The sequence below is a fragment of the Narcine bancroftii genome, chromosome 2 (assembly GCF_036971445.1).
Source record: "Narcine bancroftii isolate sNarBan1 chromosome 2, sNarBan1.hap1, whole genome shotgun sequence".
NCBI lineage: Eukaryota > Metazoa > Chordata > Chondrichthyes > Torpediniformes > Narcinidae > Narcine > Narcine bancroftii.
Window position 1 is genome coordinate 45,349,775 of NC_091470.1, and position 14,982 is coordinate 45,364,756.

General features: G+C 43.1%; 1 protein-coding gene across 3 annotated transcripts in view; it reads left to right on the forward strand.

Moving 5' to 3' along the window:
- The window catches only part of tdrd9 (tudor domain containing 9), a 156,122-nt gene that overhangs the window by 96,599 nt on the left and 44,541 nt on the right, over positions 1 to 14,982 (forward strand). For 2 of the 3 annotated variants that reach the window (XM_069916545.1, XM_069916547.1), the window contains exons 27-28: positions 6,400 to 6,489; positions 12,970 to 13,227. In XM_069916545.1, the coding sequence (XP_069772646.1) occupies positions 6,400 to 6,489; positions 12,970 to 13,227 (348 nt within the window). The remainder of the gene's footprint in view (positions 1 to 6,399; positions 6,490 to 12,969; positions 13,228 to 14,982) is intronic. The other variant, XM_069916546.1, reaches the window with a different exon arrangement.

Below are 14,982 nucleotides of genomic sequence, written 5' to 3' on the forward strand. Positions count from 1 at the left end.
GCCACCAGTGAGCCTACAGTAGATGTGGACAGCCCCCTTCCTAAATCTTCATTTGCGAAGCCAAGCAATGATATCTCTTTCCACTAATAAAATTAGTTTATGACCCTCTACCAGCAATTAATGAATCCATTCTCCTAGTTGAACGCTGTTGAACACAGAGTAGCAAAGCACAAGATGTACTCTGGGTGAGGCACATGAGTTGGCACTGTCAAGGGTGGATGGAAGCACCAATGCTGAGTTGACTGCTTGAGAGAATTTAAGGAGTGGAGAGGAGAGAACCAATGTAAAAAAAAAAAAAAAAAACTGCTTGCTTACAATGCTGGAGAAACTCAACAGGTCAAACAGTGTCCTTTTTATAGCAAAGGTAAAAATACATAACTGACGTTTCGGGCTAGACCCCTTCAACGAGGTTTGGAAAAATGTCGGCAGGTGTCTGAGCAAAAGAGAAAGGGGGAGGGGTGTGGTCGCAAAGCCAGGAGGTGATATGTGGAGAAGGGAGGGAGGGGACAGCAGTGATCAAGGAGGGGGGAGGGAGGCTAAGGTAACAGTGGTGGGAGGGAGGGGGGAAGAAGAGAATGGATTAGCAGATCCCAGAAAAGTCAATGTTAATGCTTTCTGGTTGGAGAGAGCCCAGACAGAAATTCAGGTGTTGTTCCTTCAATTTGCGGGTGGTCTTGGTGGGATAGTACACTAGGCCATTGTCAGACATGTGAGTTTGAGAGCGTGACATAGTACTGAAATGGTTGGTTACTGAGAGGTCTCTGTCACTGGTGTGGATGGAGCGAAGGTGCTCAGCAGAAGTGATCTCACAATCTGCGCCCACCCTCTTCAGTGTAGAGAAGGCCGTAAAGGGAGTATCAGATGCAGAAAATCAGTCCTGCAGATACACACGTTAAGTGTTGCTTCACTTGAAAGGCCTGTTTGGGACCCCAGACGCAGATGAGGGTGAAAGTGTGGCACCTCCTGCAACCACAGGGAAAGGTGATGGTGGGGGAGGGGGGGAAGGTTGGTGGGGAGTCATTGAGGTAGCACTCCCTATACAAGGCAGAGAGGGGAAGATGTGTCTGGTAGTGGGACACTAAGTGCCAGAAATTCCAGAGGATAATGTGTTGGATGTGGAGGCTGGTGGGCTTGTAGGTGAGGATGAGAGGGATTCTATGTTTTTTGCATCTGGGGCTGGGGGGGGGGTGGGGGGTGGGGGTGCTGGGTAGATGAGCAAGAAATGAAAATACAGGTGAGGACTGAGTTGATGGTGGTGGATGGTGTTAGGTCTGCTTTGTTCATGAATGAGTGAGACAAACACCAGACTGAGTCGAAATCAGGGTTCTTTGTTCTTTATTACCGGATTGTAACACTTGCAACTAACAATGTTAGTCGGAGAATGCATTCTGCCGTTATCAGCAAAATGGTGATTTTTTATACCCTTGGATACGTGCTTAGAACATCATCATATCATTACTTGTCCAATGACTAAAACTGTTGCTATCCTTTCCTTGCTAGCTTCCTGCCTCTCAATCCATCAATGTCTCTCTTATCTTGTAAGTACAAGGATGCATTCACATCTTGTTACAGCCCTGCACAGGGTAACTCCTTACACATTCCCATCTCATGATGTTTTACCTTACAATGGGAAGTCGTGTTTGTGAAAGAAAGCAGTCATTTTGGAAGATCTGGACTGGGAAAACTCGGGAACAGATGCTGTGGAGACAGAAATTGAGAGAAGGGGATAGGATCCTTTTCAGAAGATCTGGACTTTCGTATTTTACCTCTGCTTGCTTTTGTACCATTGAACAAGATGCACCTGGCTATTATTGGTAGATAGAAGTTAACACTGAACTAATTTTGTTGAGACAAACTCTTGGCTTTTCACATGACAGTTTGCTAAATAGAATATACTCAGGGCAGATCTAACAGTTCATAATTAGTCATCCATGTGGCTCTTAAGACCAATGAATTCCCTGTCACAATTGCTTTCTTCTCTTTCTCTCTCTCTTCTCTCCTCCCCCCCACCCCCCCAAACTCCTCCAGAGCCAGAGTCCTGGCTACTTTGGCTTTACCCTGGTAATTGTTTCTTCTCTCCCCCGCCCCACCCACCACAAAGCAATATTCATTATTAAGGGAAATATCCACAAGGGTACCCTGCACTGACTGCCTATCCCTTTCCCTCAACTGACAGTCACTCAGTTACCTGTATCCCAGGTGCAATGTCCTTTCTGTAACATATCTGTCAACTCCTCAGCTTCCCAAATGTCCAAAGTTTATCAAGCTCCAGTTCCCCAGCAGGCTCCGAGATGAACTGCAGCCAGGTTCATTTCTGCAGGTGAGGGCACTGGGAACACAGGAGAATTCCCTGGTTTCCTACAAGTGGAGCATACCACTACTCGAGCTGTGCAATAAGTGAAAAAGACCTTACATGACCTTGCTTTTCATTCACTGTATCTGCCCAAACCAAAGCTCCGACACATCTCTTCATACAGCACTCAAAAACTTTGTGCATGCTGCTGTACTGAATTAAAAAAAAACTCAAACCATTTACCATAAATATTCATGTATAATGCAAAAAAAAAATCCCCCTTTTTCCCCTCAAAAATATGGGGAGGGGGGTTGCATTATACACAAGAGTAAAATTTAAAAAAAAATTTCAGCGGGCGAGCGGTAGTTTGGCAGTGCGACTCAGGCGGGCGGTAGTTGGCAGCGCGACTCGGGGAGGCTGATGGGTGTAGAGACTCCAGCAGATGGGCATGGAGACGGCAGCGTGACTAGGCCAGGCGGGTGGGTGGAAAGACATCAGCGCGACTCGGGTGGTCACATGAAACACGTATTTTGCTGTTGCTCTAATTTCTATCCATGATGTATTCTGGAACAAAGAGAAAACGCAGTGTTTATGATGCATCATTTACTCTGAAAGTGATCAGGTTTGCAGAAAGCAATAACAACTGTGAAGCCTCCAGAGAATTTGGCATTGCTGAGAGTAACTTCAGGCTTTGGAGGAAGCAGAAATCAGAGATAGCCCAGTTACCCATGACCAAACGTGCTCGTAGGGGAAAGCAGGCTCTGTATCCAGATCTGGAGAAGGCACCGTCACCTGTTTCCATATCCAGCTTCAAGCTAAGAAACAGCAGAAAGATAGCAAATATGGAGTGAGTGGCACATTCAAGGTGTCAAATGGTGTCAGAGGTTTATGAAGAGGCACTCCCTGGCCAAACGACAGAGAACCAAGATATCACAGCTTTCCAGTGACTTAGATGACAAGATAATTAGTTTTCACGGTTTTGTGATTAAGTTAAGGATGGAGCATGACTTTGATATAATATCGGCAATATGGATGAAATTCCCTTATGTTTTGATTTGCCTGGTAACAGAACTATTGACAAAGTAGGTAATAAGACGGTTTACGTAATTTTGTGCTGTTTAGCTGATGGGTCCGTGTTCCAGCCAATGGTAATCCATTACAAAAGGAGAAAAGTTCCCACCAGGCGTTCTTGTACACTGCCATCCCAAAGGGTGGATGGATGAAGAGGGCGTCAAACTGTGGTTGGAGAAGGTGTGGAATAGAAGACCTGAATCTCTTTTTTAAAAAAAACGTCAATGTTAGTGTGGGACCAGTTTCAAGCCCATCTGACAGAACGGGTAAAGAAGCAGCTCAAGCGATTCAAGATACACCAAGCTGTTATTCCTGGTGGCTTGACACTTGATGTTGTGCTTAATAAGCTGTTTAAGGACCATGTTAGAAAAGATTGGATTTCCTGGATTGCCTCTGACCAAGTGGAGAAAACAACAGGGGGAAATCTCAAGAAGCCAGGCCTATCCACTGTTGTTTCATGGGTGAAGTAGGCATGGGATTCACTTCCAAATAATATGGTCTCTCTGAGTTTTTTAAAGACAGGAATCAACAACAAAATGGATGGGACTGAAGATGACGTTTTATGGGATGAAGCAAGTACCACCACTACTTCAGACTATGAACATGAATCTGAAGATGAAATAACAGACAAAACAGCTGGGAGACAGATGAGAAGATCAACAGAAAAGAATGGGAAGCGCTTTTTGGAGCATCTGATGACGATGAGTCTGATTTTGATGGATTTTAAAATAATGTTTTTCTTTTTAGTTACGTATATATTTTGAACAATAAATAAATTGATTGTACTTTCATTCAGCACCACTTTTCTTCCACAACCTGTCAAAGTGGCCCTTCCATGATGATTTTAGGCCAATAAAAAGTGGGGGGGGGGGGGGTCGCATTATATACAAATATTTACGGTCCTCCAAAACCTCAACTCCCTCTCAAACAATGCTGTTCTGTTTTGACCTTTTTCTTTTTATTGGCTGCTGCTAATTAGCAATTAATTATAACCTAGCAATTTGCAGAAATGCCTCTGCTGGGTTCATGGTTAGTGAAAGGAAGATGATTGTGATGGTGGGAGGCTGTTGAAATGAAATGAGTATTTCTGTCATGGAAATATATTGTTGCTATTGTTATTGAGTCAAAATCCTCATGCTGCACAGAGAAATGACCTCCGTAAACTGCATCAGTCTAGGAAGGTATCTCACAATGACCCTGCTAAGGCAAAATAATAGGGGGTCATTGAGCGTTGGATTTGTTGGCAATAACAATGTGAATGAATAAAAATAGAAGATTGGCCATCTTTTAATTAAAAACAAGATTGTATTTTTAAAAAAAATTAGGAACCAGCAGGAAAGTACTGGTACTTTGGTAAATGAAAGGTGCTACATGAATGCAAAATTATTCTTTTGAACATTTGTGGGTAACACATTTAAGTTAATGCCATGAAAGGTATCTTGCAATTCCCAATTACAATATAGTAAATTTGGTAAATGTACAATTTTTTAATGGTAACTGCATTAAAATAAACTTTTGGACATGAAACACAATCAAAATGTTGTAGTTCAATAATATTTGTTAGGAAAACTTTTTTGCCATTTGTTCATGTTTGTTATCAAGTGCTAACATTGCAGCATGGTTCAAGGAAACTGGTGAGGATGTCACTAAATTTGTAAATATGCATAGAATCAATATGATTTTTAACTCTTAAAGTAATTGGAATTGCCAGTGGTGTATAGAATTCACAATTCCAAAGCAATTCATATTCCTCTCTTTGACTAAATTGATTGTTATTTTATCATTCTATTATGTCATTAGATAGCCTTGTACAGATGGGACAGTGGAGGATGTTGAAAAGCAGATATTTGCATTGATCTTTCGCACTCTAATTTTTTGCTGGAATAGACCAAACAAAGTGCCTTGGAGCTTTGCACATATCTCCATTTTAGATTTCAGATTTATTATCAGAGTACATGCACGACATCACGTACAGCCCTTTTTAGTGGATCATTGTTGTATTTTAACTACCACCTTCAAAATTCATGATTCCTTTATTGTTGTGTACTAATGTGCAACATGTAATAATACACAAAATCCATCAACTTTTGCCTCCTGCAAAGGCACACACAGGCATCACTAACATTGCCTTGCTCTCCCAACAATAAAAGAGAAGCAAAAGAGAATCCCTTAAGACTGATTTTTTTTCCCTGGCCAAAGCTAGGGCAAAGTGGCGAGCTTGCTACCAATACATTTTTAAATAATTGTGGTAAATATAGTATCTCATTCTTGATACAGGTATAAAATGAAATACACCCATTTTATCCAACGCAATTTTTTGACTAAAATTTATAAACCAAGAGAGTAAGGTTGAATGCTGAGCATTGTTGCTTTGAAATGTGCTCATTCAAAGCAGGTGGAATTAGTTAACAAATAGTCTTGGGCTTTAGTCTTTTTCATTTATTGGAATTTTGATGCCATGATAACCAAATTATATTTCAACCACCGTCTCAGGGAAGTGGTTAATAAAGTCATACAGCATGCAAACAAACTGTTTATGACCCACAGAATGTGCACTGTCCATCAAGCAGCCATTTACATTAATTCCATTTTATTCTCGCTATATTTCCATCAAACACCCCCCCCCCCCAACAGATTAAATCATCTACATACAAGGAACAATTTACACTGGTCAATTAACCTACCAGCCTGCTCATCTTTTGGATGTGGAAGGTAACAGGAGCACTGGAAGCACCCATTCAGTCATAAGAGGAATGCACAAACTCCACAGAGACAGTATTGAGGTCAGGATTGATCCCAGGTCATTGAGCTGAGAGGCAGCATGCCAAGAGTCAGCATTTATGCCAGCCATTCTCAATCTCTGAAGACATCAAGTTTTGGTTTCTTCCATAGTTCTGTGCTAATGTGAGGTGAAAGGAAAACAAGGCTTTTACTTAAATATGCTGTGGACCCCAGGGATCTGTAGGGCCCCTGTTAAGAATGGCTGATATATACTATAAAGTTAATGTTTTTTTTAATTGGAAAAATTTTCCCAGGTATTTTTTGTGGATTATGGAAATACAACAAGAGTTGCTACAAATCTTTTGCGGGATATTCCACATAATCTTTTGGAGTTGCCTTTTCAGGTAATATTTAATGGCTTATTATCTTTTTTGCTCAGGATTTTGATGAAAATGAAAATTCTAAAGATGTGTACTATTTCTTTAATAGTAGCTTATACATCACTTTAAATGGGTTTAATTGAGATCATAGAGTTAGGTCAAACAAGGTTTTGAGCTTCATCCAGAATGCACAACGGCATTATGGATCCACCATTCAGAAATACTGTAAGCAAATATTGTGATAAGTATGCAGTACTAATGCTAAGCCAATACAGTTACTATGATCTACAAAATTACTTTGATAGTTTTAGAATGTTGTGTTATTTGCTTTTTTTCTTAAAATGATGAATGGTTTCTTTTGGCTCAATTTGTTTGTCAGTGAGTCATTCATTATTGCCAATCAAATCACTATGCATGTTATTTGGTTGTCATTTGTTGGGTGTATAGGATATTAAAATTGGTATTTGCGTTCTCCAATTTGGGGGTTGTGAGAATTCTCACTCCATTTCCAGCAAGGATTATTGGACAAATTCTAATTGGTGTTTGACAGCCATATTTTAGGTCTTACATTTCCCAATGTAAACAATTCCGGTATCTGTATAAATTGAATCTTAGTGATTTATTTTTTTGGAACATTTCCCAGAAAGGCCTCACCTTGGAACATGACCAGATTGAATGCCATATCTAAAACATTGATTTGATATTTCTGATTTTTAATTTGTGTAATTTTTGTGGCATAAGATATAGTCTGTGCAAAAAATTGTATTTTCTATACCTTACATCATGCTATCCCAACATAAGTCAGATCAAATTTTTTCATCAAACTGTATACCCAAATCTATCTCCCATCTATGTCTAGATTTATGTACCCACTGTTTCTGGGTACCAGTTTGAAGTAGGAAATATGTTTTTGAAATAAATTTCTTTGTAGTTCGAGCCAGAGCCTCTACTTCACTGCACTGCGGTAAGGTTATCATTGGGTCCAATTTGTCCCTTAAATAATGTAAAATAGCAGAAGATAGTATTATTAGTTACACCATATTTGGTTTTTAATTGATCAAATGACATTAATTGTCCCTGCTCCTAACAATCCTCGATACACCTGATCCTATTTTGGGACCAGGTGTCCAGGATTTTATTGTCCTGTGGGCGGCTCACCACAAGGCAGGTGAACCGGCCCCACTTGTAAGCCACGCAGTGGGGCAGCTGGCCAAAATGGCGCGGTCGGGGGGTTTCCCTTCCTTCCAGCTCGAGGCTCAGAAACCCATGCTTGGGGACCACGTGATGCCCGGGTGACGTCAGCGCACTCCAGCGCGGTTCTCAGCCAGGTTCGGGCTGGGAGTATAAGTGCAGCCCAGCAGCCTGCAATAAACCAATCTGCTCACTGAGCTCAACCTGTCTGGTTGCATGTGTTATTGCAGGAGCAGTGTAGCTGCCGCTACTACAATTGGTGACCCCAACTGGTTCAAACGTCTTTGAACCTATCATGAGTGAGCCTGGGATCAGCGCTATAGCCGTGAAACTGCCTGAATTCTGGGTTCAGGAGCTGGAGACCTGGTTTGGCTATGCGACGGCCCAGTTTCACCTCCGCCAGATTTCGTCCGACACGACCAAATTCTACCATGTGGTCACTTCCCTGGACCAGGCCACCGCCAGACACATGCTGCACCTTGTTCAGCACCCACCCGCCGAGGACAAGTACAAGACCATAAAGCGAGTGCTTACCGGGTCCCTCAGACTATCCAGACACCAGTGTGCCACTCGGTTGCTGCACCTCAACGCCCTGGGGGATAGGTCCCCAATGGAACTGATGGACGAGATGCTTGCACTCATGGGTGAGCACACCAACTGCCCACTTTTCAAGTGCATCTTCCTCGAACATATGCCCGGGGACATCCGCCCGCTGCTAGTCCAAGAGAACTTCACCAACACGAGGAAGGTCGCCCAGAAGCCCCAAGAGCTATGGCTCGCACGATTCCCGGAGGGTTCAGTGGTCCTTCAGGGCACGGGCACGACCATGCCAAGCCCGCCCCTAGCACTGCGGTAGAGCACCCGGCCCCTGCAGGGGCCCCCAAGAGCATAACCAAGGCAACAGCATCCGCTTCAGGCTTCTGCTTCAACAACCAGCGGTGGGGAGCTAAGGCTCGGAAGTGTCATCAGCCCTGCTTGTTCCAGGGAAATGACCAAACTGGCTGCTGTTAATGACTGCAGCGGCTGGCCAAGGACACAGCCTTCTCTACCTATGGGACTCAGATCAGCGTCATACCGGCCATGGCCATCGAATCCAGGAACCGACCTCATGGACCTCCCCTCCGTGTGGCCAACGCAACGACAATCTGGACGTATGGAGACAAGACGGTCCACTTCCAGATCGGCCAACAGAATTTCACGTGGAGGTTCACTGTCTCGTCCCTCCTGATTGCCATCCTGGGTGTAGACTTCCTGCTCGCACATGGGCTTCTGGTGGACATTCAAGGTAGGCGCCTGGTGGACGCTTGTACCTTTCAGGCCATTTGCCTTGATGCCTCCCACTCAGACCTTTCACAAATGGCCACGATCAGCATGCCCAGAGAGGAGTTCCAGCAGATCCTGGACGAGTTCCTGACACTTTTCAAGCAACAGTTCTCTGCGCGCCATGGGGTGTTTCACCACATCCCAAGGCACGCCGCCTCCCGCCTGACAAGCTCCAGGTAGCAAAGGAGGAGTTTTCGCACATGTTGGAGCTGGGAATCATTCAGGGGTCCGACAGCCCGTGGGCCTCGCCACTCCATCTGGTCCCAAAAGCCTCTGGCGGCTGGCATCCCTGCGGAGACTATCGACGGCTCAACGAGGCAACGGTTCCTGACCATTACCCCATCCCTCACATCCAGGACTTTACGGCTAACCTGCATGGCGCAAGGGTCTTCTCCAAGGTTGACCTGGTGCGCGGATATCACCAGATCCCGGTGAACCCTGAGGACGTACCCAAGACAGCAATCATCACCCCCTTTGGCCTGTTCGAATTCCTGCGTATGCCATTCGGGCTCAAGAACGCCGCTCAGACCTTCCAGTGTCTCATGGACTCTGTGGGCAGGGATTTGGATTTCGTCTCTATTTATTTGGACGACATCCTTATCGCCAGCAAGGACTGGGAGCAACACAAGGCCCACCTATGTGCCATTTTCTCCCGGCTGGCCGACTTCGGCCTTACCATCAACCCGGCCAAGTGCCAGTTTGGGAAAGAGTACATGCAGTTCCTGGGCCATAACATCTCATCCGAAGGAGCCATGCCCGCTGCTGCGAAGGTTGCCACCATCAGTGAGTTCCCGTGCCCGAACAGCCTCAAGGGGCTACAGGAGTTCAAGCACGTCTGGGAACGGTTCAGCCACATTCATGTGGACATCGTCGGGCTCTTACCTGTTTCCTGGGGCAACGTTACCTGTTTACGGTGGTGGACTGCACCACTCGCTGGCCCAAGACGATCCTGATGCCAGATGCCTTCACCAAACCCTGGTCCCGAGCTCTGTTGCGTGGTTGGGTCGCCCGGTTCGGCATCCCAGCTCACGTCACCAGCGAATCAGGGTGCCCAGTTCACATCTGCGCTCTGGGCACAGCTCACCAACAGGTTGGGGATCCAGCTACACTGCACCACAGCCTACCACCCACAGGCCAATGGACTGGTCGAACGTCTGCACCGCCATCTTAAGTCAGCGCTCATGGCCCGCCTCACCAGCCCCGACTGGGTGGACGAACTGCTTTGGGTGCTCCTGGGCATCCGCTTCACTCCCATGGAAGATCTGCAGGCGTCACCAGCTGAGCTGGTCTATGGTGCACCGCTGGCACTACCTGGTGAGTTCGTCATCGCACCTCACAATCCCCAGTGGTTGCCACATGAATTACTTCCTCATCTCAGGGCACGCTTGGACTCTTTTGAAACCCCGCCGCCGCCCAGGCATGGCACCCGCCTGACTCTCTCTCCTGGTGAGCTTCTTTCCACGGTTTGTTTTGCAAGCTCTGCAAGCGACCGTACGAGAGGCCATACAGGTTTATACAGCATTTCGGCTTGACATTCAAGCTGGACTTGGGCGACAGGCATGAGATGTTTACCATGGACAGGCTGAAGCCAGTGCACCTCAATCCCACCAAGCCTGTGGTCGTTGCCTAGCCCAAGAAGCGAGGCCGCCCGGCAAAAAAGGACATTGGCACTGGTTCTGGGTGGAGCTGTGTGGCGGCTCACCACAAGGTTGGCGAACCGGCCCTGCTTGTAAGCCACACGGCGGGGGCAGCTGGCCAAAATGGCACTGTCAGGGGTTTCCCTTCCTTCCATCTTGGGGCTCAGAAACCCGCACTTGGGGACCACGTAACGCCCGGGTGACGTCAGCGCCCTCCAGCGCAGTTCTCAGCCAGGGCTGGGCTGGGAGTATAAATACAGCCCAGCAGCCTGCAATAAACCAGTCTGCTCACTGAGCTCAACCCGTCTGGTTACGTGTGTTATTGCATGAGCAGTGTAGCCGCCGCTACAGTCCATTGTTTAAGGAATATACCTATTTTGAGCTAGAGACATTTTAAGAGATAGGCCCCCTTTAATCCCAATTTGATAATTTATTTTATTCCAAATATTAATTATATGTTTTAATAAGGGGACTCTTTTACACCCAGAATTAATTTTGAATTCTCTCTCTCTCTCTCTCTCTCTCTCTCTCTCTCTCTATTTATTGATATCTATCTATATATATATATATATATATATATATATATATAGATAGAGAGATAGATATACACACACACATTTATGTTTTTGAAAAAAATATTTGTGTGTATATTTATATCCATCCCAATAATATTTCTTGAAGTCTGGGAGCTTCAAACCTACAAACTCGTAATCCCATTATAATTTATCAATGGAGACTCTGGGAGGCTTACCCTTCCAGAAGAAGTTCCTGATCCTTTGTTTAAGTCATAAAAACTTCTGAGGTAATGGAATTGGTAATGCTGGAAGAGATATTGAGCTCTTGGGAACACATTTTTATACAATTGACCCTGCCAACAGGAGTTAATGGGAGAATCATCCATTTACTAAGGTCTTCCCCAATTCCTTTAAGCAAGGGAAGATAAGATAAGATAGTTCAACTTGTATAAATTCTGTAAGTTACTATCTAACTTTATCCTGCATTAGTGGTGGCCAGGAAGTGTATAACAGTTACCTGGAAATCTGATTCCCATCTGGATATGAATCGTTGGAAAGTGGAAGTATATGCTTGTATTTCCCTGGAGAAAATTATAGCCTTATAACCTTAGGAAAAAATGCAATATTTTTTTAAAGTCAGGATATTTGTCCCTTGGCAGGAGATTGATGAATGAGACCTGTTTTCTTTTTTCAACTTTTTCTTTTCTCTCTTCAGTTCTATTGACTATTTATTTTTTCCACGGGTGGATTAGGTGGGGGGGTTTGGTTTGGGCTTGTTTTTTTTTTCTTCTTCTTACTCAAAATCAACATAGAATAATAAGATTTTTTCTTTTATGTAATTGATTAATTTCATGTTGATTTGAAAATATATATAAAATAATTTAAAGAAAAGGATGATTGGACAAATGTTTTGAAGGAAATTTTGAGAGGTTAATAATATTGATTGCATGTTTCTGCCTTCTATACATATCAGATTATGGTAATGTTAATAAATTAAGTGGAGACAAAATTTTCTTATTACAAAAACTGCTTATTCCCCATCTCCATTAAATCTCTGAATGGACAATAAACCTAGGGACACTCCCTCTCTTTTTCGCACTGATTATTTTAAAAAATCTTGTAGTTACAGAATTGTAATTTATAGTAATTTTTCACTAAACCACAAATATAAATTTTTTTTCACAAAACCACAAATATAATGACAATAAACATGATTCAAAATGTTATTCCGGATGGATGGTGATGTCCGAGGCTGTGTGGTGGAAGCCACTTTAAAATGTTATTCCGGGTGGATGGTGATGTCCGAGGCTGTATGGTGGAAGACACTTTAAAATGTTATTCCGGATGGATGGTGATGTCCGAGGCTGTATGGTGGAAGCCACTTTAAAATGTTATTCCGGTTGGATGGTGTTATCCGAGGCTGTATGGTGGAAGCCACTTTAAAATGTTATTCCGGGTGGATGGTGATGTCTGAGGATGTATGGTGGAAGCCACTTTAAAATGTTACTCCGGGTGGATGTTGATGTCCGAGGCTGTATGGTGGAAGCCACTTTAAAAAAAAAAAATCTTGAATTAAAGATTTTCTTTATTGTTAGATTCTAATCCAAATAGTCTCCACAAGCTTCAAGTCTGAAAAAACGCCTGCTTCTTTGTGTCAAACTGGTGTTTACAATCTAATACTTTAAAAAAAAAACTGGAAACCAGCTTTCATATATTAATGACAGATAAAGTAATTAATTTATTCACTCATTTCGGCAGTAAAACTGTTATTTGTTATGTGAAAATTGAAATAGTGGAGACCTTGTATTTCAATGCTATTAAATGAATTTTCTGTTCAGGCTCTTCAATGCCAAATCCGCAGTATGCGACCATCTGCATATTCCATGATATCTGGAGATCAGTGGAATGCTAAGGCTAGAAGGAGATTCAGTACTTTAGTGAAAAACTCTGTGCTGCTTGTGAAAGTTTATTCCATTGTTCACAATGTGCTACGGGTAGACCTTGACTTACAGATTTCCAAGCCTGAATGTAATGTGCGAGAAATCCTCATCAGTGAAGGCTTTGCTGAACCAGCTGAGGAGACCTATGAATCAAAGGTTTGGTTATTGTTTTGAAGCTAAATTATAACTTTCAATGTATGCACTAGCTAACTGATATAACAATTTGATTTGGTCTTAAATTCAACAAACTGGAAAAAAAAACAATTCTGCTGAAGGAACAGCAAGAGGTCAAGCATCCTCAATGGCATAAAAAAATGGTCAAAATATGGTTTGAAACATCAATATTTTTATTCCCTCCCACTGCTGCTTGACCCACCAGGTTCCTCCAACAAATTGTTCTTGGTCTTGAATTCCAGCATTTACAATCTTCTGTATGTCTCTAAGATAAAAACCATTCATCCTTCCTGTCTCTAAAATGCTTGCAATATCATACATATGTTTCACTTTCCTTTCGTTTCAACAACTAACATGGTGCTTATAGTTTAAATTTAAATTAAAAAAAACTGTTTACAACATGATACAATCCAATTCTGGCCATTTAAATTGCTTAATTACACCCAATAACCTACAACCCTATACGTTTTGGTGGTTGGTGGAAAACTGGAACACCTAGGGAAAGCCCACAGAGACACTGGTAGAATACATACTCCTTACAGACAGTGCCCATTCGAACCCAGGCCACTGGCAATGTAATAGCATTGCAAGGACCGGATTACTAAGCGTGCCACCCTAAGCAAGGGATGTACAGAAGTATAAAAGTTAAAACCTGATGTCAACCTGAGTTGACTGCAGCAATTCAAATCTGACCCGAGCCTTACTGCTTCTTTTCTTTTTTAAAAAAATATTTTATTTATGATTTTTCAAACTTAAGCTCCGTTATCAAAATTATCAGAGTCTCAATGCCACATCTAAAGCATTGGTCTGACAATTCTTGTTTAGATCTATTTTGCAGCGTCAGGTACAGCTGTTACCGACCTGTACCGCGCATTAATGATTGCAGACAGGCTGATCTTATATATGTAGGACCGGCACTGCTCACCATTTGTTATTCGTAGGTCTGACTCCCACCTCTACCTTTATTTGTGAAGGCCTGGTTTAGGTCTTTCTGCTTGGAGCAAGAAATATATTGCTGAATTAAACTTCTGGGTGTGCCCTCTTTGAATCATGGCCTCTATGTCTTTGCACATTGCTAGGGCCACAGTTAGACCTAATTTGTCCTCCAGAAAATACTTTAAGGTAGCAGTGGAATGTCTTATTTGATAAATCTTACTTATACCTGAGTTGTTCAAACGACATTAGCTGCCCCCCCAGTCCTCAATGCACCTGACGTCATTATGATGCCAGGTGTCCAGGATCTTGTTACCTACCATCAATGATGTTAATCTATTTGGAGTCGGGGATGCTTTTGGGAGCAGGCCCCCCTTTGATACCTAGATATTGCTTAATTTTATTCCAAATGAAGATGATTTGTTTTCGTATAGGGATGTCTGTTCTCCCAGATAACAATTTAGTGTTCCATTTATAAATAAAGTACTCGGCTACTTTCTCATCTACCCGTGCAGATCAATTTGTGTCTAGGATGGTACACCTCCCCTTCAAAGAGAGGCGATGTATCTCAACTGGGCTGCCTAATAATATTTCTTGAAGTTTAGCATTTGTAATCCACCCAGACTGTAATTCCAGGTCAATTTTTACATAGAGACCCTGGCTACCTTTCCATTCCATAAAAATGTCCTTATTCATGAGAGCAAATTTTGAAGAATGCCCAGGGCAGTGTCTGGAAGAGGTACTGAAGTCTCAGCAATACATTTATTTTAACACAGTTGACACTGCCCACTAAAGTTATGGGTA